Source organism: Numida meleagris, chromosome 4 (assembly GCF_002078875.1).
Source record: "Numida meleagris isolate 19003 breed g44 Domestic line chromosome 4, NumMel1.0, whole genome shotgun sequence".
Classification (NCBI taxonomy): domain Eukaryota; kingdom Metazoa; phylum Chordata; class Aves; order Galliformes; family Numididae; genus Numida; species Numida meleagris.
Genome location: NC_034412.1, coordinates 8894457 through 8919870, shown reverse-complemented (window position 1 = coordinate 8919870; position 25414 = coordinate 8894457). Strand labels below are relative to the sequence as shown.

At 56.2% G+C, this 25414-nt stretch overlaps 1 protein-coding gene across 4 annotated transcripts; it reads left to right on the top strand.

Moving 5' to 3' along the window:
- PTMA (prothymosin, alpha) lies at positions 18055 to 25383 on the top strand. Of its 4 annotated transcripts, none has more exons than XM_021395864.1 (5): positions 18055 to 18211; positions 21611 to 21682; positions 22363 to 22450; positions 24825 to 24898; positions 25287 to 25383. In XM_021395864.1, the coding sequence occupies exons 1-5, from the start codon at positions 18167 to 18169 to the stop codon at positions 25332 to 25334; spliced, it is 327 nt and encodes a 108-aa protein (XP_021251539.1). In that variant the 5' UTR covers positions 18055 to 18166; the 3' UTR covers positions 25335 to 25383. The 4 variants fall into 4 exon arrangements, with proteins under 4 accessions (XP_021251539.1, XP_021251537.1, XP_021251538.1 ...); XM_021395862.1 differs by having other exon boundaries at positions 22363 to 22456; XM_021395863.1 differs by having other exon boundaries at positions 22360 to 22450.

The window sequence follows — 25414 nt, the reverse complement described above, 5'->3', positions numbered from 1 at the left end:
GCTTGGGTGCTATATAAGAGCATCCCAAGCTCAAGCATGAAGCATTCCCAACCTGATTTCTTGCATTCAATAGTTTCTGGGGTGTGTGAGTGAAGCACATGCTTTCTAGGGTGCTGGAGGAGCAGAGCCACAGTGGGAGCACCGTGTGGCATCTACATGCATGTGTGTGCTGTGTGTGCGTGCATGTGTACACACATGTGTGCAGAGCAGCACAGCTCTTGCTTCGTTAGGATGGATGGATGCTCCTGGGCAGGACAGAAGGATATTTTTTGCCATGCCTGCAGGAAGGGGCAGGCGCCACCAGGACAACTAATCCCAATCCCCTCTTTTGCTTTGAATTTCTGCAGTGGCAGTGCTGACACTGAGCTTTGTTGGCTGGTGGTACTCCACGAGCTAGCAGGGCTGGTTGGTAGTGGCTGCCTTCGTTATTGGGGTGGCAGTGCTCAGGGCTCCCTGACAGTCAGCACTGATGGGACTTCACCATCCCCAAGATTGGCTAACACCCACACTGTGACCAGATTGCCCTATGTATGAAACCACACAGCCCTGCTGCAGTGCACTGACGTGTAACCAGCTCTGTTCTGCAGCTTGTCCAGAAGTCTCCTTGGTGGCTGTAGCCACTGGGACAAGTGGGGCAAGGCCAGTAGGATGCTGGGATGTGAAGGGACCTGGGCTCTGCTTGGGAATGTGCTTTGGGATACTTCATCCAAGGAGGGGCTCACCTCGCTGCTGACACCTTCGTGGGATGGTGGGAGTCACTGCTCAGCCCTGAGCTCATCCTTATCTGTGTGTGGCCCAAAATGGGCTGGAGGAGAGGAATGCCACCAAACCCAGATGCCTTTGCTCTCCCAAAGAAAGAAATCTCCCACCAAAGCCCAGGCAACAGTGAGGAAACAAACACAAATACTGAGCAGCAAAATTTGGCTGGGGCTGGCTGGAGCATGTAAGCCAAGGAAAAGCTCCCGCTAGTGCTTGTTCCAGCTTTCGTGCGAAGCCCCCTGCTCATTAAATAGGATCTGGGAAGGTTTTGCAGCCTGTGGAGCCCACGGGAGCTTTGCAGAACCATGGGGCCAGGCTGGCTGCAGGAAGGTGATGCTGAGCCAGGGAGACCCCAAGCAGAACCTCATCATTTCTTCCAGCAAGAAGTGTAGCAACATTGCGCTGAGGAAATAGAGAGACCGTTTATCATGAATAATCCATGCAATGGCACTAGCTATGCAGGAGCACCCAGAACCCAATGGCTGTGTGCTGCTCATGCCCAGCTCTTGCTTTCATTGCTCTTATGCAGTGGGGTGGGCACCATTCATGTGTCCCATGGTGTGGCTTCAGCAGCTGGGTGCTCATCCTCATCCAGCCAAGAGCAGGAACAAGAGCCAGTCAGGATGCAGTCCCCACCATGTGGCTCCGTTATGTGCACACCTTCTCCTGGGCTCTCCTCTTGCTCTATTTAACGAGGTGCCGAGGGACAAGGAAAGGAACCAACAATTAGGTGAGCTGAGGAGTGCCCTGGTTTCCTGGCCTCGCTGCTCTGAGCACTTAGGAAACCGGGGGCCCTGGGGAGAGCAGGAGGGATCCAAGGCTCTTGGAAACACAGAGCAGAGCAGAATTATTAGGGAAAAGCAGGCAGTGGGTTAACTCCCCAGGAAGAGGCGAGCTGATCAGAGTGTGCTCCTCTGAATTGGTCAGAATCAGTGGGGTTGCAGGACTCTCAGCGTCACCCTGAAGGTCACCTCCACTGCCCAGTCCAGATGAAAACAGGTCCGAGCAGCTACTGCCTCTTCCCATTGCCAATCCAAGGCCCTGGAGCTGATCTCTAGTTCCTCGAGGAGCTCAGGTCTTAGCCCTGTTGGGAGCTGTGAGCTTGAGAAACTGTGAGCCAGGGTGTGGAGCTGGGGTTTGCCCACATCCTGGAGGGGCAGCTGAGTGGGTGACAGAGGTAACCCTTGCCCAAAGCCACCTGGAAATGCAATGGGACCAGAAGCCAGTATCTGCATCTTGCTGGAAGCTGCAGGTATATGGGGGCTTTCTTGGTTCTGAAGGCTCAAAACGAAGCCAAAGCCAGAGCTGTTTCTGTGCCTGGCCAAGAAGCTCCTGCCAAGACATAATTTGGCCCCAGTCCTGGAGGCGGGATAAATCAGCCTGGACTTGCAAGCCCCAGGCGAGTGGCTGTGCGTGTGCATGGACACACACCCCTGGCAGAGGCCGTGCTTATCCGCACCGCTCCTGCTGATCCCCCTTCGCTCAAGGTTGTCTCAGCCCTTGCTCCTGGCTCATCTCCCTTAGCCTCAAATCCCATTAGGCTCCCACGACGTCCTCTCAAAGGGCTTTTCAGGAGGGTGGTGCCCAGCTCCCCCTCGTCTGGGAGCTCTTCCTAGCGACAGTGTCCATAGTGATGTGGGACAGAAGGCATCCAACAGCCTGGCAAGGGGCTGCTTGCCCATCCTTGAGGGGCACGCTGCTCCTCATGCTGACCCTGCCTTTCCCATCTCCTGATGGAGCTGGCTGGATATCCCTAGGTCCATGTCCTCTTCCAGATGGCGCCAGTGGGTCCTGCTGCCATGGAGGGGAGATCCCAGATATGCCAAATTTCCCACTAGAAGGATCCACAGAGCTGATCTTCTACTTGGACATAGCCCCTTGTACCTTCAATTCTACTCCACTCATCTCAAAAATCTTCACACCATGCCATCAGCAACTGAGTGCCAGGTGGCAGCAGGCCCATGCACAATGAGGAGCTGGAAGCAGCTGGCAGGGGGCTGCAGCCGGGTGCATCGATCAGAGGCGTCCGATCCATTATTCATGGCAAACCTGGGCTGCAGCTCTGGAGAAAGCAGTGAGCACACACTTATCCTTGGGAAACACTCCTGAGAGAGCTCGAGAGCCCCTGCTCTTAAGCAGGGAGAAGGCAGGATGCCGATGTGGCACTCTTCTGCTGCAGCTCCTTGAGGAAGAAGCATGTGTGACATGTGCCAGAGCCACCTGCACCCATCACACGATTGTTTGTGGACACGAGGAAGCAGGAAAGACTACGAGTTTGGGATGCTCTGCATCCCACCCAGACACAGCATCAAGTTGCTTTGGCCCTGTTGAGCTTTCCCAAGAGAAGGGAAGGGGACAAAGAAGAAGACAGTGGCCCACAGTGAGGACAGCTGCGTGATTCGGTGTATAAGTGACAGCACAAAATAGGGGAAATCCTGTTGCAGAGCTCAGCCCAGTCCTTGTCCAGGGGACCAAGGTCAGAGTGGCAAGGAGAGGTGACAGCAACTCACCCATGGGACCCAGTCCCCACTGTTGTATGCACCCCTGGGATCAGGGTGCAGCTGGGTGACCCAGGGGACATCTGCTCAGAGTGGCACTCAGCACAATGCCACCGCACTGCAGAGGGACCGGGGTTTGGGAGAATGGCTGAGCTGGGTCATGCTGGGCTGGAATTTGGAGTGCAGGACGTACAAAATGGGGCAAAAAGAGCAGCAAGGACAGCCACGCTCGGGAGATGGCCTGCTCTGATGCAGCAGCAGCCCCAAGGGACCAGGGGGGCTCACAACCCTCCCTACAACCCCATGAGCTTCTCTGCAAGAGCCTCTTCCTGTACAGAGTTACACCCCTTCCCCAACTCCCTTCCTGGGACACTGACCTCCCCCCACAGACACCACAGCCGTGGTTCCCACAGAGCCCCTATTGGCTCCGTATGGCCGCAGGCTCCCTGCTTGCAGCCTGCCCACAGCTCCTCCCCGGTGCAATATGGTGCCTCACCACCCAGGCTCGGCGCTGCGGGATTTTTTGCTTTATTAGCTAAACCTAACGAGGCAGCGGCTGTGCAGGCCCTCGAGGGCAGGTGGCTGGGATTGATGACTGCAGCATTGCCGAGTGACCCGGCGCAGGGTAAAAAGACACCAGGGCACTGCGGATCCCCACATCCCTTGGGATGCTCAGACGTGATGCCCGGAGCTCTGCATGCACCCGGAGCCGGAGCTGGCAAAGAGGCTGTGCCATGCCGAGAGAGCACCCGTGCTGCGAGGGGCACAGCTGGGACGGGCGAGGAGCAGCGATGAAGGGGCATTTCACTGCCCAGACAGGCGCTGCACATGAAAAGGGCATTGTAGGGAAGCGTGTGTGGCTGGGGAGCAGCTGGCAGAGGCACAGCACTGCCGCCTCTTAAAGGCGCACAAAGACTTCTGGGTTTGCAGCTCAGGGGGTTGAGAAGAAGGCAGGGCAGTGTGGGGGCACTGAGCATCACTTGGGGTGGGAGAATGGAGAGGACATCATGACCCTGCGATGCACCCGGTGTGTGGCATGGAGCATCCCTCCTGCATCCCGCTGCGCCCTCACCATGATCATCCCCTGCCCTACCTGGGGGGGCCTCGTCCCCCCGCACGGCGCTGCGTAGGCCTGCTTCGCACCAAGGATCACAGGCATTTCCTCTCAAAACTGGTTCTCAAACGGGCTCAGCTCCCCCAGCACGATAAGCAGGCTGGGCTCGCTGCAGACGGCGCCGAAATCTGCCCACAGCTGTGTCGGGCTCAGGGGGACACGGGAGCAGACGGAGGGGACATTTCTTTGAGTTGGCAGCTTGGGGCCTGAATGCAAACCCATGGGCACGTTTAGTTTCATGGCTGGGGACACACAGGGGACACACAGCTTTGGAGACAGATGGATTCTGCGATGTCCCAGCTTACTGATGGGATGGGATGGGGCTTCGTGGGGCTACCCAGAGAGTCCCTCCACACCCCCCAGAGAGCAGAACCCCCCATGGTGGGTGAACACAGAGGGCTCCAGGTGCCAGACGGCCACACGAGACAAAAACACTTGGATGCACCGGCAGCAGCCAAGCTCACCAGCCCCAACACGCCGCACCCGCAGCCGAGAATCTCTCTTTGGGAGCATGAAAAAACACTTTGAGGAAAAAACAGACAGCGCAACCACGCTGCTCCTCCTTCCCCTGGGGGCCCGGCCCCGCTGGGTGGCACTAAGCAGCCCCAAGCGCAGGGGGAGCTCCTCCAGCATCCCCGGCTGGAAGCGGCAGAGAGAGGAGAGGAGGGGGCGAAGGGCGCTCGAGCCCCACGAGGAGAAGGGGGATGCCCGGGGCCGCCCCCCCGCTGCTCCCGGCCCGCTCCGTGCCCGCTGCCCGCGCCAGAGGGCGCCCGGCTCCACGCTTCTAGCGCGGCTCCGGCCCCGGTCCCCGCGGGCAGCACCGCCGCCGGGATAACGGGAGGGCAGCTGGGATGCTGCGGGGGGGAGGGCTGCGTGTCCTGCCCGGGCACGGAGAGGCCAAGAGGAGGTGATGGGAGAATGCCGTATCTCGAGCTGCACCTGGGGAACGCTCGGGCTGGCTGCCACCGGAGATAGGGCAGCAGTGGAGGTGAACCCCTGGGCTGCCCCGTTCTGCTGTTCATCCACTCTCACGCCGCCTGGTTTCCGTGCTGCACCGTGTCCTGCTGGACCTCCCTCTGCATTCAAAGCCAACGTGATTTTCTGTGCAATTTTTGCCCCTCAAAGAGGCCAGTTCCTCCTACCCAAGAGTACCTGTTCCATCAGGCTTCTGGGTGCCCTGTTTTCATTGCATGAGTGAAGGAGCAAGAAATAGACCATAAAAACAACTGCCTGCAGCCGAACCTCTGTAGGATACACAGAAGAACTGGGAAGCCAGGATATGCCAAGGAGGTGGGCTTAGAAGATTTCGGGTTCACAGGGTCTGGATGTAAACCTCCTCCTTCCACTCCAGGGACAGAGGCCAGTGCTCGTGCAGAGGGAAGATCAGGGCTGTAATTCAGCTGCTCTAGCAATTACAGTGTGTGTCAATGCCGGGAAATCCCCAAAGCTCATTGCCAGATTAACTCCAGCCTGTAGCGAGAGGTTTGGGTGTCCCGGCATGGTACCCTCTGCCTGCTGCGAAGGGGACAAACTGGATGTCACCAGCAGGAAGAAAAGGGAGGGAATACCGTGCCAGGGTTGCGTCCTGTTTGGGGACAGCATGCATGAGAGCTGCGTGGGAGGAGAGCTTTGGGAATGGGGCGCTTCCTGGGATCAGACCTATCAATAACCACGAGGGATCTGGAGCGCACATGCAGCGAGGTGCTAGCAGCAGCTGCCATGCACCAGGGCTGAGGAGCAACAGCAGCACTCAATCATTCCCTAATTGTTGGTCTACCATCGAGGGAACAGGGATAAAGCTGGGTTGGTCTGAGGAGCTTCACCTGAGCAAAGGCCATCCTGAAGGTTTTACACATCCAACAGTGAAAAACCAAAGATAGAAGGTTGCCAAAACTCTAGGTAATGATTCGACATGAAAAAAACCAGCACGGCACACACAATAATGTAAGCTTGGCCCTCGCTGTGATGGATACGGGTGGATTAGTCGCCAGGCTGGAAGTTTGTTGTTGCCTAGGGACTAGTTGGTGTGACCCGATTCCATCTGTTCTGGGCTAAAAAAGGGACAGTTGGAGCTCACTTGTGTGCTCTGTATATCTGGTGCTTCGTAGGGTTAATTCTCCAAAGCTGAGAGAAAGTGGCTGGGAGGAATAATTTAGAAAAAAATGTGAGAAAATATTGTGAGCTCCTTAGAAAGAAATTTTGGTAGCTGGCAGGTCACAGTGTGAGTGGAGAGGAAACGGGTTTGGCGCTGAGCCCATTCTGATTCAGTGGCAAACTGGAAACCAAAGAGCTGCACGTCACAACGGGAGGGGAGGAAGGACGCCAAAAGTCAGTCAATACCAACAGAAACTTAAGGAATCGATGAGGGAAGCTGAAAAAGAACAAAGAAAAAAATCCACGGCAGGAAGGGCTGATGGAGATGGAGAACAAAAGGAATGGCAGCATTGGTGCAGCCGCTTCCCAGTGCCACAGGGATAACAAAACTAACAGCAATGTGTAAAAGTTGTTGTGCTCTGTAAGTAGTTCCATTTGGAGAGCAGAAATATGGGGATATACTCGTATCAGATGAGATATCAGCCAGACCACTGGAATCTTGGAAGGATATTAGAGTGCACACAAGAGTGAACTCACAAGCCTGGAGAGCTGGCAGAGGTGGCCTGCCTCCCTGATCTTTATTTGCAAGAAGATCAGAGAAATGCTAATGTTTTGCCAGAATTTCTAACCAAGGCAAATGAGATCACTGGATAATTCAGACCTGCTAACCTGGCACCATGCAAAATAGTCAAAAGAATCTGAGCTTCAACCAACACAGTGCTAACAGGCAAGAGTACACATAATAAAGTGTACTTCTTGTGGCAGCAAGGCTTGGTACAAGAAAATGATCCTGAGTTTGGCCAGCGAAGTCACTGCGTGACCACAACATTGTTCTAAAGAACTTTTTGGCTGAGGTCTCTGCTATATGAAACCTGCCGCGTCCCAGGATAAGATGTTTCCTACAGGAGGCAGCTGCAGATGGGCCTCAGGTGCAGTTGATCTCTGTTGACAAGCCAGAGTCCTTCCCACAGGCTTCCCTGGAAAGGAAATGCTCCCAAATCCTCACCGCTGATAAGGCAGAAAGTTGGGTGTGAGATAAGGGCAGCACAGTCCTGCTCCTCCATTGACCTCAACCCATTAAACCAAACACCTCGGTATGTCAAACACGAGGAGCAGATTGTGGACTCCGTAAGTGGGAGGATGGCAGGGTCCCGAGCATGCAGTATCAGGATATTTAAATAGAGAACAAGAGGTGGTTGATGTTATCTGTTCTTACTATGACTTGGCTGATGCAGAAGTTCTGCCCAGTTTTCTATGCTGTGTTTTGGTTTGTTCTTATTGGTGATGTTACACAGGAGAAGCAGTAAAAAAGGACCACCGCTAAGAAGCACATGGGAGAGAACAAGCGTGCACACGCCCTGTCTGGTTATCTTAATGACGCCGAAATTAAGAGGTGTACGAGTGTTTTCCTAAGGCTGCAGGAGAGCTAATTTCAGTTGTTGAAGGCAACACAGAACATGCGCAGAGGAGAAACCAACCATCTACAAACCCCATAGCCTGCTGCCGACACGAAGGACGCGTTCGAACAAAGTAAAACCTCCATCCCTCTCTCATCATGTTCCCAATTTCTCTGGCTTGGCATAACGAAGATGCATCACAGGTGTCGGAGACCTTACCCTGGGAAACAAAACCCTCAGACACGCCTTTCGATCCCCTCCAGCAATCCCAGCATACGCATCCACCCCAGTATCCCAGCAGCACTTACCTGGGATACATACTTCTGCCGGCTGCCATCACACTCCTATCAGCTCCGCATTAGTCGAGGCTTTGGGGCCACTTAACGGGTCATTATCGGTGCTTGATCTCACAAGTATCTTCAAGAAGTTGCTGTTAATAGAGCTGGATTTCGATAATGTCTTTTGAGGATAGCTGATGCTAAAGTACCCTCATTGCTCCGTCTACACCCAATTTAATCTTAGCGCCTCTACAGATCGAGAGATTTATTGTTTTATTGCCCCATTAACAAAATCATAGAGCTTAGTCTTCATCCGAGATCCTGTGACTCTTTCCTTATACTGACAAAGCCCTTAACTAGGTCTCTCTGGAGCCTAATTGCTTCCATTTCAGTGCTAACTGCTTTAATACAGACAACAAACCAATGGCTAAATTCCAAAGCCAGATAAACCCACATTAGAAATGATCCTGCTTCCTCATCAAGGAGCACATTTAACCATCAGAACCAACCAACTAACCAGAGACTGCTGAGACTGTACGGATTTATCTCCAGAGCAAGACTTAACTCTTTCTGGAAGAGGGAGGGTGGCCGTTTGGCTTTTGGTGACCCTCCCAGATGCTTTGTTCAGAGGTGGGGTGAGGTCTCTGTGACATCGAGGGTGGGGAGAGAGCTCATACAGCCGCTCTACCTTCAACAAGAATCCCTTAAAATGCAACATGAAACAGTCAAGGGCAGAGAGCCAAAATGTGGCTAATCTAACCTTGCGTCAGCAGGGACACTGGGAGCCACCAACCCAAAGGCTAAGGTCATCAGGATGTGGCCTTCCTTGGGGATTTCAGCTTGGGAAACTCTGACATCTCCCCCTCTTCTCATCACTTCTGTCTGCCCCACAGTGACCTGGACACAAGGAGCTTTGCCCTGGAGACACAGTGGTGTGCACACACTTATCTCCAGCAGCTCACACCAAGTACGTCAAACCTGTCTTGTGCTTCCATGTCAGCATCTCAGGGCTGGAGGCTTGCACTGGCTGTGCTTTGCCCTCGGGGCTGTTATGGAGGTGAACGTTGTGTCTTTGAATCAAAGCAAGCCTTTGGTTTCCAAAAGAACGGGCTCTAAATATTTTCACTGAGGTGAAGTCAAGCTCTCCTTGTCTTCAGGCACTCCATGGTGTGAAAGTGTGAGACAGCATTAGAGCCTGAAAACCCAGAAGAAGGCTGTTAGCTTCTCCTTTGACACAGAATATTTGAGGGCAACCAAAATGTTCACCTTGGGGTGGGGGGGAGGCCCTCATGCCTGAGGGCCAACCCAACGCAACGCCAGGAGTTGGACTCAGTGATCCTTATAGGTCCTTTCCAACTTGGGTTATTCTACAATTCTATGAAAGGGATAGAAACGACTTCCCCAGGAGCAAAAGGCTGCTTCCTAGCTCATTTCTTGCGATAGGAGTGAGGAAAATTTCTGCAAGGCCATGCAAGTAGTGGCTACCAGAGCACGGTTCTTTTGCTTGGGCTCACCATTCCAGGAGCACGCAAGGGAACAACCGCGTGGTGTGGGTGTGCGTGCATTGGTGACTATGTATGCATTGGTGGCTGTGCGTGCACTGGTGGTATGCGTGCACCGTCGGGTGCTGGGGAGCAGCACTGCCCCCACATTCAGTGCTGCAGCCCCACGCAATAATCAGCACCAAATGTGCATGTGCGTAATACGAGCAGAGGGAAAGCCTTCATCAGACAATAGCTATTGCTGCGGCGGAAACAGCCTGGCTATTGTCTGAGGACCGTCTCCCCCTTCAAGTTTACTACTTTTACTACTAGTCTGGCCTTTGTTGTTCCAAATGAAGCCAGGAGTTTGCTCTAAAGCCAACAAACAAGGAGTACCTGAATGCCTACATCTATATACACAGGCATGAGCGTGCCCACATGCATGCATATCTCTGCATGCGGGTGCAAGCGTGCATGCATGCATGTGTGAGTACCAGCACATGTGGAGGCTCTCGCTCGCCTTCTACCCATTGCTGGGGGCTGGCAGGAGGCTGGGACCCGGCCTCACCCGCACTTCTGCAGGCGAGGAGGCCTTTGAGAGTCTGGGATAATGGCTAATAGAGCTGTTTTCCTCTGCTCTGCTTTCCTTCAAGTGAATTATCAGGGCCTTGCTGGGAATTATCCTGCCATTACCCGGCGCTCTGGGGAGCTGCCAGTGATTTACTTAACAGCAAAACAGCACAAAGAGCCGGACACGGCGAGAGCTGCGCCACCGAGCGAGCTGAGGAACGTGCGAGTGGAAGGAAAACACCGTGAGAGCAGCTGGGATCTGGGGCTGCAGCCCTGAAACAGGCACTCACCACTACCCCAAAGCCCAGCAGGCAAGAGAATGCTCCAAAGAATGGGGTCCCCGATCCTTGCACACCCACCCCCATACAAACTTAGTCCCTTGCACACACAGTCCCTTAAACACTTCTAACTTTCACAGTGCCAGGTGAAGGACGGTGCAGGAAGTTGCCCGTGCCCTGTGCTGGGAGCCACCACGTTACTCACTCATCCCTTTTTAGTGCACCCGTGTGCTTCCCCCGTCCATCCCTGCTCCATTAGCTACTATGGAAACAAGAAGTCATCGCCTGGAGGTGGGGTTCAGAGACAGCCAAAAGGAATTCCTGCACCCAACTTCGCCTCACAGGCACAACCCGCGTGGCTCGGCTGAGGGACAAGGACAGTGTCCCCAGCCCCACAGGGCCATTGTTCTTCCGGAGCCCGGCCATCCTCGCAGCATGGCAATAAGGAGCGGATCTGCGGGGCCTCGCAGCTTCATTTCCGCTGCCTGGCCACTGATTTATGGGCTGAAGGATGCTGGGGAGGGGAAGCCCTTTCCTGTTCATTCCTGCAGCACCGTGCTGCTCCCTGTCCCCTCCTCCCGAGGGGGTTCACTGTGTACCCCCTTCACACCGCATCCTGATAACCGTCAGCATCCCAAGGCCTGCCAGGGAGATGTTCCAAAGTGGGGCTAGCAGGGGACATGGGGACAAGGAGTGTGGCACATCCTGCATGGAGACTCTGTGCCCGGCAGATGGAAAATGCTGGAGGTGGGAAGCAGAGCCCTTGGAAGGAAGAACTTTCCTTGAGGACAGCCAGCAGCCCGTGATGGAGCTGTCCCAGTCTGACAGTGCCCACCTGCCTCCTTCCAGCCTGAGGTATCATGCTGTTGCATTGCACACCCTGGGGACAGCAGTGTCACCAGGACAGGAGACAACCACCCCAACACTGCCCAGGAAATCCTGCTCATACCCAGAGCAGCCCCGGTCCCAAGAGCTGAAGTGGAAAAAGGAGGAAGGAAGCAGGAAAAGAGCAGTCCAGTCCCAAAAGGGAAGACTGAAATATCCCTCTTGTATGAAATCCCGCTTATCACAGGTGTGTCCACTGAAGTAGTAGGGTGCTGAGCATCCTGGCTTAGCTGGGGACAGGCCTGAGCTCCAGACTCGTCCCAGTGTCCTCATACTCCGTTCATCACTGCCTTTGGTCCTGCAGGTATAAGAGGCATCCTAATAACGCACATCTCCTCTCAAGTCCAAGCAGCCACAAGATGAGATAGCCAGGTTTGGGCCAAAACAACCCCACAACCACCAAACCAAAGGGCAGGGCTTCTTTTCCCCGACCCCTGCTGCACGAGGAGGCTGCGAGGCTGCTGGCTGCACAGCTCCTCTTGGCAGCAGCACAGATTTCGATCAGCTTGAAGCGATCGTGCAATCGCAGCCTGAACTTCCAGTGACTCATCCAGAGAAGGGAAACTTCCTGGCTTGTGTGTTCTTAGCAATTCTGGAAAAACTGCTATATTTGGCGTGGAAAATAGGAAGGATTCCTCTGGCCACTCAAAATGGGAGCAGCAGAAATGACTCAATGGACAGCTTAAGAGAGGCGAACAAGGATGCTCTCTAAATTATTCATTGTGATACTCCACATCGTGTGCTTTGCCCACAACAGTGTCTGCGCACCGGATGATCCGGGCTCCGCCAGGAAGACGTGATTTATGGCTGCGAGAGCCGTCCCACGAATGCACTTTTGCTGTATGTTATTGACTACGGACACGATGGGCTGCTTCCCATCTGTTTACCAACAAATACGGTTCCTAAAGGTATGGCATTGTGCTTATCGCTACACGTTGACCCAGCGTGAAAAATCTGCCAATTTATTTGTTGGTGACATCAATCGCTAGAAATGCATTTCTTGCCAACTTCAAACACTTTCAACTGTTTCATCTACTGTGCTGGGGAAAACAAAAAAAAAAAAGGAAGAAACTATTCTCCAAATTACTGAAGTTGGTGAAGGGGAGACTTAGTTCAGAGGATTTGAAATGGATTCTGCTTCTCTCTTCTTCTTTTTTTCTTAATATTTGTCCAAATGGCTATTCAAGCAGCTCATTCATTAGATTCCTCAGCTGGCAACATGAAAATTGTTATTAAAATAGATCACAACAGCATCATCTAAAGGACGTGAATAAATCCAAAGGAAAAAAAAACAACAACAAAAACACCACACAACTTTTCATGAGAAATCTGTTCAAAAGAAAGAGAGAGCTGCGATCATTTTCCATTGGACGAAACAGCAACCGCCCCCTGGTTAGCGTAAATTAAATTAAATATTCAGTTTGGTCATGCACCACTTTTATTAGCAGATTCTATATCGACGGACAAATATGTCTAATGCAGGGAGATGCTTCACACTGCAGCTCCACGTCAAGCTCTGGCCAGGAACACCTCCTCCTGCCGCTGCCCAGACCCCGCCATGCCCATGGACAAAAAGGCATTTGTCTGGTTGTCTTTTATTGCAGATTTTCAAGCTGTCCCCCATGCAAGGAGGCCACTTGGCTGTGATAGGAGAGCTGTCACTTGCTTACTTGGAGCTCGCTGCTTTCTTGAAGCCCAACACTCCTGCAGAGAAGAACGGAGCACTTGCCTTGATTTTGTTGGCTTTTTCCCTCCTCCCTGTTCATCCTGCTCTTTGCAAGGGTGCGACCACCCTGCCAAGCCTGGGCAGGTGCAGGGGCTCAGCCTGGCCCCAGCGGCAGTGCACAGGGCGAGCTCAGAGTGGGGTGCTCTCCCCCTAAGCCCCAGCAGGCAGGGCAGGAATGAGGCAGGCTGGCATCATACCAGAAAGATGGGGCTGCTCTAGGGCTCTGCTTTGCAGCCCCTAGAGATTTGTAAGCTGCTGGAGGCTTCTGGGCCATCAATTATTTAATTCCCTCCAGTCGTGTGGTCTTCATTCGAGTGCACCAGCCCTGGTGTGGGGGCAGTGGGGCTGGGCAGGGGGATGCAGTGCTGGCAGGGAGGAGCTCATAGGGCTGGTGCCATCCAGAGCATGGAGCCGAGGGCTTTTCTTCCCATCTCCTGCCTTGCCTCCTGGGCAAGTTGCATCTCTGCTCCATGCCTCAACCTCCCCACCTGTAAAATGAGTTCAAAGATTTCATGTCCAAACTTTGGGGAAACAAACCTCCTGCTGCCGCAGCTCACACACACACACGTGCTTTACTGTAAAACGTCAAAACAGGGCTCTCAGCCATGCTACAGTGCCACTTAGTGGGTTGCTTGAAGTCCTTGTTGGCCTCTCGTGGGCCCCCATTTGCTGCCTGCAGTTCTCGAGCTCAGCCAGCCGGGCACGGCGCGGCGGGGCGGGCAGGAATGGCAAGCTGCGACAGGCGGGGAGGCTGGAGCCGGGTAGGTGTGTCCCTGTTACCCAATAAATAATACAAGCCCTAAAGCAGCCCATTGTAATTAGAGGGGCCCCGCGCGGATTGAAAACGAAAAGAGGGAGAAAAAAGGAAATCGAGGTTCTGCCTTTCCAAGGAAGGGAGCGTTCCGCTGGGAAAGCAACGGAGGGGAGCGGTGATTTATATATCTCCAGAGGAATTCTTCTTCCTGGGGCCGCCCCAAGCGCCAAACCGCCGCCAGGTTCAGCAGAGTTTCTAATCTGAATATTCATGAGGCAGTAATTAATTCTCTCAGATAACAATCCAGATCCAGGGTTGGTTTTGCCAGCGTGTGCGTGCGTGCGTATGCGCACCTTCTCCCAGGTGTGCAGACGCGGCAAGGAGGGACGAGCACACAGTGGCTGACACGTGGCCGTCCCCACAGGACGACGTCCCTGAGCACCCAGTGGCCCACAAGAAGGGAGAAGGAGGGCAGCACACCATGGGGCTGTGTGCTGGCTGCGATCCCTGCCCCACTGCACATCCAGCTCCGTGTGAGCGCAAGGGGTGTTCTCCCTCCTGCTAAGCAGATGGCAAAGACCTCGTGTTTGCAAAGCGCTGGGAGAGGCAGAGAGGGAGGATCTGGCCTCACCCCCCCTCTCCTGCCTTCCTCTCTTTCAACCTCTTCTGTGCAGCACTTTTAGCACTGGGCCAGGAGCCCCCAGGAGCGAAACTGCATCTCTGGCCCAAGGCCTAGGCCCTGAGTGAGGGTGGGTGTGTGATCTTGCTGTGATGCCCCCAGATCAATCCATCGTGCTGCTCACTCAGGCTTAGAATCACAGCCGACCTTCAAACAGGGGGAAAAGAAACTGAATGTTGATTAAACAACAACAAAAAAGAAAGTAAAACAACTGCTTCCCACATTTACGGAGCCTGCACCTTGCTGCATGTGTCTCATCCCCCTGCCTTCGGGGCAGGCTGCCCCGATGCCCTGCTCACCCTTCTCTGTAGGGAAAGGCAATAATCAGCTTTGCTTGCCTCTAAAACCAGCTGGAGGCCCGGCACGCAGCCGGGCAGGGAAGGACAGGGCTCTGAGCACCGGCTCCTGGGGCACAGTGCCACCGCCACGACGGCACAATGTCCCTTGTCCCCCCAGGTCATGTCGCCAGACCACCTGCAGGAAAAAGCAGGAGAAGCAGCAGCACCAGTGTGTTTTGCTACCTGGCTGCCAGCACCCATCTGGGGGAGGCAGAAACCCTCTTGGCCATCCAAGGCCATGGTCTCTTGGCCAACCAACGTCATGGCCTCTTGGCCACCCAAGGTGGTGGTTCCACTTAGAAGTCACTGAGCATCTTGGACACTGTGGGACCATAGTGTCATTGCCTGCTGGGCTCAGGGGACCTGGAGAGATCATTCTCCCTTTTGTACATGCTCTGTTTGCTGGGGATAACCCTCCCTACAAGCTGTCCTCACACAGGGTTCCACTTGGAGGTGGGTGTCGGCGGGATGGTGCCATGTCCCACAGAGCAGCCAAATGTCCTCCTGCTAAGGGAACCCTGCAAACTCTCCTGGCTCTGTTAGCATGGAGCTGGGAGACATCAGTGAGTCAGAGCCCGGTGTCGTAACGCGTGTAAGAGCAGGGACGGTCATAAGCTGGAGCGCAGGGCCCGCCTGGGCCTTTTGCAATCCCCTGGGGAAAGGCGAAAGCCATGTTTTCATCCTTTAATTAAAGGCACTGCAGAGAGCTGGGATCTCTACGGGAACACAGAGGTTGGCCCCGTCTGGGCTGGGGTGCCCCCACTGTCTCCCAGCGATGCTTTTTGTACCTGTGGGACACAGGTACAGAATGACAGAAGATGACACAGCCAGGATGTCATCTCTGCCGGCCTCGTGTCCCGCATCCACAGCCTGACCTAGAAACACGTCTCGTGCCGGAGCGCAGCGATGCTGCAGGCTCATCCCTCTGTTTTTCCAGTGCGGCTGAGTGACAGTCGCCCCTCCCCTGCTTCTCCGATGAGCATAATGAGAATTTCCTCCGAGGAGCAGCTTGCTGCGATGAAATAATCGCCTGAGCAGCAGGATCTTCGGCAGGGATTAAGCAGACAGCTACTTGCTGAGCTGGGGAAACGGCCGGTGAGGGGGGAAAACTCCACTCTCCCCCTCCACCAGAGCCAGAGCCATCGCAGGGCTGAGGTGCGGGCACAGCCTGGAAACTTCCGTCCGGCTGCCGAGGCACTGCTGTACAGTCCCTCCAACTCCTCCTCCCGCTGAGTCGTTCCCCAGCCCTGAGAGCGGGAGGGGTGGAGGAAAGGAGGTGAAGCAGCAGCTGCCTTTTACAGGCAACAGTTTTTTGTGGTGGTGTTGTTTCCTTTTGGACCGCTGAGGCAGAAAATGCCAAGTGGCGGCGGCCTCCCAATGCCTCGCACGCACGGGCAGGCACCCGCTGGGATGGAAGGCTCCGTGTGGGTTTCCTACAGTTTTGCTTGTGTTTTTTTTTGTTTTGTTTTTCTTTCCTTCCCTTCTCTCTCTGTTTTCTGCGGGATCTTGGCACGACCCTCCCCTGAGGATTCCTCCTTTTCTTCCTCAAATCTCCCACATCCCATTTTTAAACCGTTCCTCTCTCTCCAAGTATTCTTGAAACGTGGGAACCAAGCCCGAAGGAACATCCCTTTTTTTGAGGAGAAGACGTGCATTAAAGCCAAGTTATGCTTTATTTTAGGGCTGTGCTTAGTGTTTTGTTTTTTTTCCTTTACTCTTTAGGATGCACCAGTGGCCGCCAGGCCCAGCCTAGCTGTGGCACAAGGAGAGGTCTGATCCCACACAGCCATGCCATGAGCATGAGGGAAGTGCTGTCCCCATAGCTCTTCCCTGAGGCCTCAGCCCCACTGCATCCACCCCACTGAGGTGACGGATACCGATGCGGAGAAGAAAAGTTCTCTGCTACCGCACTGTGTATGAGGACATTTCGGAGCAGGACACGGGACCACGCGACCTCAGGGCCCCTCAGCCAGGTGCCCCCCGCTCCGCTCCACAAATCCATGAAGAGCGCGCTCCGGGCTTTCAAACCCACTCTATTTTAGACAGACAAGCACTTCAGCCAATAGGAGGCCGCAAAGCGTCAACACTGCGTTCGCTCTGCTCCATCAGCCAATCCGCGTCGCGGAAACGCTATATCCCGCCCTCCGAGGACAGGGCTCCGCCGTAAGTTGGCGGCCATCTTGAGTGTGGCAGAGACGCTGCTCCGATTCGGGAGGCTTTTTTTCCTCTTCTCGCCCCTTCTTTCGCGCCGTCCGCGCCGGGGAATGTTGAGCCATGCCGCCACCGTGTCCACGGGGCTTTTGTTGGCAGCGGAGCGGCTCCCGAGGAGCGGTGGAGCCGTGTGATTGCCTCACGAAAGGCTCCCGGCGCCATCTTGAGTGTGGCAAAACTCCCTCACTCGGTGCGCCGGTGCCCCCCGTTACCCCAAGCGGGACTCTGAGGCGGAGGGGGCAGCGGCCGCCCGGCGGCGGGGCCTGGGTACCCGCAGCCCCGTGTAGCGGCGGGGGGAGTGCGGGAAAGCCCCCAGTGCGAGCCAAGCCCCGGGCCCACCGAAGGTGTGCGTATGCGTGAGGGGAGGGCGAGGATGAGGCGGTGTTTGTTTTTTAGTACAAAAATAAGCGAACCGCCGGGAATCCCAAATTTCTGCGTCATGCCCGGGGGACAGCGCTCCCCCCACCCCCGTGGCGGTTGTTGTGGCGGAGGTGGTGGCGACGGGGCCGCGCGGTGACACCGAGGCCTGAGGGAGTCCCAGCAGAGCTGTGTGAGGGCGGTGTGTGTCCGGGGGAGGGGGAGAGGGGGGGGGAAGGCCGCGCCGCTTCGCCCGCAGTACCGCTCTTATTATTATTTTTAACTCCTATTATTTTTTTCCGCCATGCGGGCGGCGCTGCGGCGGGGGATGGAAGCAGAGAGCTGGGAGGGGGCCGCTCCCTCTCTCCGCCTCACACAGCGCGGGGCGGGGAGGAGGCGGCGGGGGCGGAGGCAGCGCGGAGGGGAGGGGAAGGGGCGGGGCGCGCCCGTGCTCCGCGCCTCGCCCACGCTGAGGCCGGGCGCGAACTCATCACCGCAGTGGCGGCGGGCGCCTGCCGCTTTAAGCGGCCGTGCCCATTGTTTGCGCCGCGGCCAATGGGAGCGGGCGGCCGCGGCGCGCGCGGCCAATGGGAGCGGCGCGGGGCAGCGCGCGCGCCGCCCCCGGCTCTATAAGAGGGGCCGTGGCGCCGCGTGAGTCCCCACTGGCTCGCGCAAAGCCATCTTGGCATTGTTCTGCCCGCGCCGCCGCCCGCGCCGCCACAGCCCCGCGCCCCGCACGCCCCCGCCATGTCCGACACGGCCGTGGACACCAGCGCCGAGATCTCCGCCAAGGTGAGCCCCGCTGCGCGCCTCGCCTTGCGCTGCGGTTTTCCGTTTTGTTTTTATTTTCACCCTTTTTTTTTCCCTTTTTTTTCTTTTTAGCGAAGATGCGCGATTTTCGTTTATGCGGTTTTTAATTTTTTTTTTAATTTCGGTATTTTATTTTTTTTTCTTAAATTTATTTCCCGTCCGCCCCCGCTTTTCGCGCTCCGCGATTCGGCGCGGAGCCGCCGCCGCCGCTGTGCGCTGCCGCGCGGAGCTGCCCGCGCCGCGTTCCTTTGTCTCCCGCGTGCGGGAAACGTGCTCGGGCCCCGCGCCGCGCTGCCCCGCGCCGGGGGGTCGGGAAGCGGCGGTGGGGGGTGGGGGGTGAGCAGCGCTCGATTCGTTCTGTTGGCAGCGAAGACTGACAGCGCCGGCAAACTTGAGGCTGGTTCGTCCGTGGTTTTTTTTTTTTTTTTTTTTTTATCTGGGGGGGGGGGGTGAGGGAATGATACATTGAGTGGCGTGGACCCTTCTAGGATGGCAGAGTGGGTGGACGCTGGTTGTGGAGTTGGTCCGAAAAAGCGAACCGGGCGGAGGGGTGTTCCGCAAGCGGTGCGTGTGGATGGGGGCACCCGCGGCTGCAGGGAGCGCTTGGGAGTCCGGAGGTGCTCTTAGTGCGGGGCTGGGGGGCAGCCCCGGGGATGGGGAGCGGCGATCCCGCGGGGACCCGCCACGATCCCGGCGCCCGCCTTTGTCTGCGGGCGGTCCCCGGGGGCACGGCGGACCCGGGCTTTGCTCTCCACCGGCAGCGTGCCCCGGTCCGCGCCGCTGTTGTGCCGAGGGGAAGTTGCGGGGGGACCCGGGTGAGTGCGTGGGAAGGCGGCGGGGGATGGTTTCGCCGTTCCCCGGCCGGTGCTGGTCACCGGGTCGTGGCCGCTCCCAGGGGAGAGCGGGGCTGGAGGCGAGGAAGGGGAAAAACCATCTTGAAGGGAGTTGTGTGTTTTTTTGTTGTTGTTAAAGCCCCGCGTTGGACGGATTTCGATTTCACTTCTGTTTCCCGCTCCTAGCCGCACGCCGCCCCCGCTCGGCCCCCGCTGCTCCTCGCCGTGCCCGGGCCGAGACCGGTCGGGAACCCCCACCTACCGCGGGGGCACGGGGCCGAGTCAGCCGTTAACCTTCCCCTGCCCTTTACCGGCGTGGGGGCTGCGCCCGCCCCGGCTCGTTCTCCAGGGGCGCAGCGGCAAGGTGACCCCCCTTCTTCCGCTCCCGGCCCGTAGATACTCGGCGTCCGGCGGCGGCTCCCTCTAGGAGGGCGGGCAGGGGGGTCCCGCCCTGCCCGGGCGGCGGCTCTGCGCCGAGCGCCGCCCCCGGCCGCCGCCGTGCCGCGGGGCGCCCACCACGTGCGGCCCTGCCCCCGCTGCCCGCTGGGAGCTGAAGTCCGCCGGGGACTACATTTCCCAGCGTGCTTTGGGGCGTCGAGCCGGCGCGTTGGCGGGCGGCCAATGAGAGGACGCGGAGGGTGGCGCGCGGTTTGAAAGGCGGCGGGGCGCGTGGCGGGGAGGGCGCCCCCTGCCGGCGGGAGACGGAGGCCGCAGGGTCCCCCCGGGCGCTGATCCGCGGTCTGCGGGGCCGGAGGTAGCGCTCACCGTGCAGCCGGCGTATGACTACACGGCATCGCTATTCCCTGGACAAACAGCTCCGCCACACCTATAATTAAAGGCTCTGTTACGGCCGGAGCAGGGCTGGTGCGCTGGGTTCTGTGTGCCCTGTGCTGTTTGTGTTGGACTGGGCCTGGGAAACGGGAGAAGCTGTGGTGTGTTATGCAGCCATTCTGCGAGCATGGGCGTCCCGGCCTGGTACTCTGTGGGTATGGAGCTGGGAAGGGTCAGGGCCGTGGACCAAGGAGGAATCCATCCCCCTGCAGCGGTGTTTTTGGCATAGCAAGGTGTGGAAACTGCTCTGTGCTGTGCTTGGCTTTAGAGGTGTTGTGTTGTTCTTGTGTTGGAGTGCCTGATAGGTATTGATGGCTGTAGGGATAAGGTCAGGCGGCTGTAATCAACCTCCAGGAGCAGGGGAATGGAGGTTGAAGGCCCACGGTGGGACTGGGCTGTTCAGAGAAGGCAACTTGAGCTTTGAATGGTGGTCAGAGGCAGCAGAAAGCTTGTTTCTGTGATGTCTCCAGCTGCTGGCGTGGTGACACCGGGTGAGGTTCTGTCAGCAGCTCTGGTAAGTGCAGAGCTGGCTTCAGAAGCACCGTGTAGGGTGGGTGAGGGGTGCCCCTACCAGCAGTGTCCCATGTACTCTGTCCCCATGCCCTGGTAAACAACCCACTGGGCTGCGGCCCCTCTGCTCTCCCTGGGCAATGCACAGGAGGTGTGAGCCCCCCCCCGGAGCGCCGCGGTCACAGCCGGCAGTGTTCCCACACGGAAGTGACAGTGGTTGGGCGGGAGTGAAAGTGCCCGTGGCTGTGGGGCGGCTGCAGAGCGACCTCAGCCCTTCCACTGCCCTGTGCAGTGAGCAGGACGCTGCCAGCACCTTCAGCTCCGTGCAGCCCTGGGGAAGGGCCCCTCTGCTTCCCTTGGCTGAGTAGCGCCTGTGCTGAAGGATCTCGCTTTGGCTGGTGGAGGAACAGAAGGGGAGGAGGATGCATGCAGAGGATGCCAGTGTTAAATCCAAGTGTTCTTTATGCGGGAACATAAAGTTGGATCCTCACAGCCTGTTTGCCAGGCGACTTGGCATGACATTTTGACAGTGATCAATAGCAAAAGCGCACCAGCTTTTGCTCTGCTCATGGCAGAGGCTTGAACCAAAGTCACCAGGGACGGCTCTGGAGTGATACAAAAATAGGCTGCTTCTCCCGCCCCATCCTGTTACACAGTGCTGTGAGATGGATCCCGGAGCCCTCCTCTCCGCTGCTCCGACAAAGACCAGGCACATAACGCGTGCTGAGCGATGTTCCCCAGGCAGGGCAGAGAGGGCAGCCTCTACTAATGAGTCTCTGGGATTTGTTCCTGCTGTGAAAGCACTGAGCGGCTGTGGATGCCTGCAGCCCTGGGGCAGTGGAGCCCGCATTGGATGGGGTTGATGGCTCTTTGCGGCGTCGCGGGAGCATGCGTGGACTGTGCTGGGATGGGGAGTCTGCCAGCACTACTGCTGTTCAGTGCGTGCAGGCAGCCAGCCTGCATGTTTGGGAGCTCGGAGGTGAAGCTTGGTGGTCTCCCTTTGATGGCTGTGCTCTGGGGAGGCGAGCTCAGATTGAAATTCACCCCCACGCTCACGCGTTGCCAAGGAGGAGCCGGAACGTGGCAAATTGGTGTGAGGAGAATCACGATCCCAGGTGCTCTTGGACTGCATTCTTCACACCTGATCTGCAGCTTTTCTGCCTCAGCATCTGGATTTGGAGTGACTCTGCTTTTCTGCTCCTTCCAGGATCTAAAAGAGAAGAAGGAAGTTGTTGAAGAAACAGAAAATGGCAGAGATGCACCGGCCAACGGCAATGCTGTGAGTATGGCTGGATCTGTAGGGGGAGGCAGCCCTCGCTTTGGTGACTTTTTGTTTTCCTTCCCCTTCTTGCTTTTGCTACAAGCTTGTCCCAGTCTGAGAGGGGATCGATCCTCCAGATGCTACCCCTGTGCTGTGCAGAGCCTTTGGGAACTCAGATTGAACAGAACCTGAGCCTGTAGTACTTGCTCTGTGTGCAGAAAGGAAGATCTGGGCTTGGATGTCTTGACCCTTTCCCCAAAAGCCATGCTGGATTGTATCCAGTGCTTCCTCCCTTTCTAGGCACTAGAGAAAGAAGGGAGAAACTAATCTGGTATTTACACTGTAACAATCACTTGAACGGGGGAACACGTTGCATACAAGTAAACGGATTGGTTTCCTATTTGTAATGCGCTATGGGAAACTCACTCTGCTCGTTTTAATGTGTCCCAAGAGCCTCTGCAGACTTTGTCTTGGCCTCAAAGCTGCAGCCTCGAGTTACTACAGACCTGATCCTTCATGCCCGGGCTGCCTGTGTCGTGTGGGGGCAGGCAGGAAGCGAGGCGCGCGCCTGGGGCTCCCGTGGGCTGGTGCTGTGCTTTAGGAAGGAAAGGTGGGGATGCCTGCTTCTGCTGAACATCTCTTCCCCCTTCTCCCTTCCCCAGTGCGTTTTCTAAGTGATGTTTTGTCTTGCCAAGGAGAACGAGGAAAATGGAGAGCAGGAGGCTGATAACGAAGTAGATGAAGAGGAAGAGGAAGGTGGTGAGGAAGAGGACGAGGAGGAAGAGGGTGATGGTAACTTTCCTTGTTCCCCCTGCCCCAGCCCTCTGGCCAGACCCTGGGGAACAGCGGGAGCTGAGAGCAGCATCTCCTCCTTGTGGCAGCAGTGGGGCGGCTCTCACCAGCACGAGGCTGCCAGCTCCAGAGAGTGAAGTCAGCCTTGAATCCCTTCCAGCAGGTTGAGGGCAGATTCCTTCCTCCCTGCTCCAGCCAGACAGCACCGTGCCACTGCCGCACTCAGTAAGCGCATTAGTCTTTCCGTGTGAGGAGTAAAACCTGCCCTTGACTCTTGTGATCGCTGCAGCTGTCGCGAATGTGAGTGGGACGGGATGCAGGCAGGTGGGCAGGCTTTGCCTTGTGGCACTGAGCACCGCGCGTGGGGACCAACACAGTGTCCTCACCCAGCTGAGCGCTGTGGAAGCAGCAGAGGAACCTGCAGCTCTCCTCCAGCGGCAGCGGGCAGGCTCTGACCTGACCCTTCCTGGTCCCTTGTCCTGGGTTTCCCTGCCCTCCCCCTTTTCCTGACCTGACCCTGCCTGGAAGTGGGTTTTGGCAGCGGTGACCAGGACTCCAGCAGTGACTTACCCAATCACTTCTCACCCTCCCCACTTAGTATTTTTTTTTTCCCCAAGATCTGCTTGGATGAATAACATTGTTTATTTTTATCACCCATTAAGGCTGGGAGGAAACCATTCTTGTTACGCTGGAATGAGCTTGAGGCCCTTGATGAGCTGTTACTGGGTTAATCCCCTGTGAATTTTCGGTTAAGTGCTGACCTACTAACCTGTTAGTTTTGGGAGAGAGGAGCAGGGCAGATGGGGCTGGAAATGTCATGAACGCTATGCCAGCATCTATTCTGGCAGTATGTAAGTGGGGAAGCCTTAGTCAGAGTAGTGCTCTGCTCTCAGCTTCTTGCTGTCCCCTGTGCCCATTGGGAACTGCCTTACTAGAGAAACTGAATAGCGGCACTGCTCACACCCAGGATTTTTATCCTTGAGGACAGATCAGTGTGATCCTGAGCCCGTCTACCTCCAGCCCCACTTCTGGGAGGAAGAGGGGAAATCTTTATCTTTTTTTGCTCCCTGGGGCCAGGAGAGGGATGCGTGTGCAGCACGCGCATGTGTGGGGTGGAAGTGTTGCTTGGATACTGCTGTGATGAGCCCGGGGAGCTGCGGTCCCGCAGTGCTGGCCCTGCTCTCCCGTATCACAGAGACTTGGCGTGCTCTCGTTGTGCCGATGCCTCGCCAGGATCCCGTGCGTGCTCAGTCCTTCCAAGCCCGCTGCCCTCAGGTGATCCATGCCCATAGCTGCACCTGAGCAGCTGAAAGCTGTGGGAGGCAGATGTAACGGTGTTGAGCGCAGCTTGCATCAGCTTTTTTCCACCACTTGTGGGCAAACTGCATCCCAGATTTTGACAGCAGAGGAGAGCTTGAGGGTATACTTCTTTTTTTCTCACCCTTCTCGTCCCATCTCATTATTTGCTTTGCTTAAAGCTGCTCAAAGAACTAAAAATGCTCCCAATCAGCTTGGCGTTGTCACCTGACCCGCTGGCCGGCCCGCTGCGGGCGCTGGCTGCTGGGTGCTGATCCATGCTGGGAGCTAATCTCGGCCCTTCCTGCAGCATTGGGCCGTGTGCTGGCTGAGCATATGCTGAGAAGAGGAGAGGGGAAAGGAGGATGGGCTGACCTTAATCCCCCCCCAGCTGCCCATACGTGTGGCTCGTGTGGCGGTTTAAAACCAGCTTACTGGCCTTAACGCTGTAAGTTTTAGTAGGGTCTCGCATTACGCAAGAGACTTCAAGGCAGCCGAGGGATGCTCTTCTTCCAGGGCCTCTGCTCTTGCCTCTCATGCCCCAAAACCACCCAAACGCGATGGCTGTCGCTCTGATCCACTGGCCTACTTGAGCTCAAAGTGGGTCAAAGCCCAGAGCTCTGCTCATCCTCTCCCGAGCTGTAGATAAGGTGGTAGCATTTGTTTGCCGTTCTGATAATTAGAAAGTGTTCTGACTCAGAACTAATATGTTCTGGCTCTCTTAACTCATTAAAGATGGACTAATAGCTGCAAAGGGAAGCAGAAGTAATGTGGAACAGTTAGGCAGAGCAGCCACTAGAAAGAGTTTCCTTTTTCTGATTTTTTTTTTTTTTTTTTTAAATTTCTTGCACTGTGCTCTTGGTGCCTGAGTGCGGTGTGGATTTTGTGCTCCCGCTGTCTGTGGTATAACACAGTGCAAGCCAGGCTGGATGCAGCAGGTGCCCGTTCCTCTGCCCGTGGGTCAGGTTGGCTGGGAGCTGCCCCGAAATTCCCCATTTCCCTGGCTGCCAGCTGAGGAGAAGGGACATCGGGTGTTGAAAGGAGCTCATGTTCCTCCTCCTCTTTCCTGCAGGTGAGGAAGAAGATGGTGATGAAGATGACGAAGCTGAGGGAGCCACAGGCAAACGGGCAGCTGAGGATGACGAGGTATGCATGCAGCCCAGCCCCTTGGGGCCACCTGTGTGCAAGGGCTTGGGGACAGCGCCATCGGGGCAGGAGGCATCGGGCTGGGCTCTGGGCCCTGAGTCCTGCCCGTACGCTTCCCAGTGTCTGACCCCATGGGATGCGGCCTAGTTCCATTTATTTGCTGCCCTGGTTAGTGGGTATCTGCACCCACTGTGCTCATCCCTGTTGCGGTGCTGGTGATGGGATGGGGTGGGGGTGCTCCCCTCCCTGAGCTGGGAGGAAGAAGCTTTGTGCTGCGGGAAATGTCCACGTTGTGCCCTTGTCCCTGCAGAAGCAGAGGGACATTAAGCCTGCATCTGCCCACCCCGCTGGTGTCCCCTTTCCCTAACAGCTTTGCTTTCCCCCTTAGGACGACGACGTCGATCCCAAGAAGCAGAAAACTGATGAAGACGACTAGGCAGCAAATTATAATTATTTTTTTTAAATAAGGAGGAAAAACAAACCAACAAAAAAGGCCAGCGTGTCCTCTTCACCCCT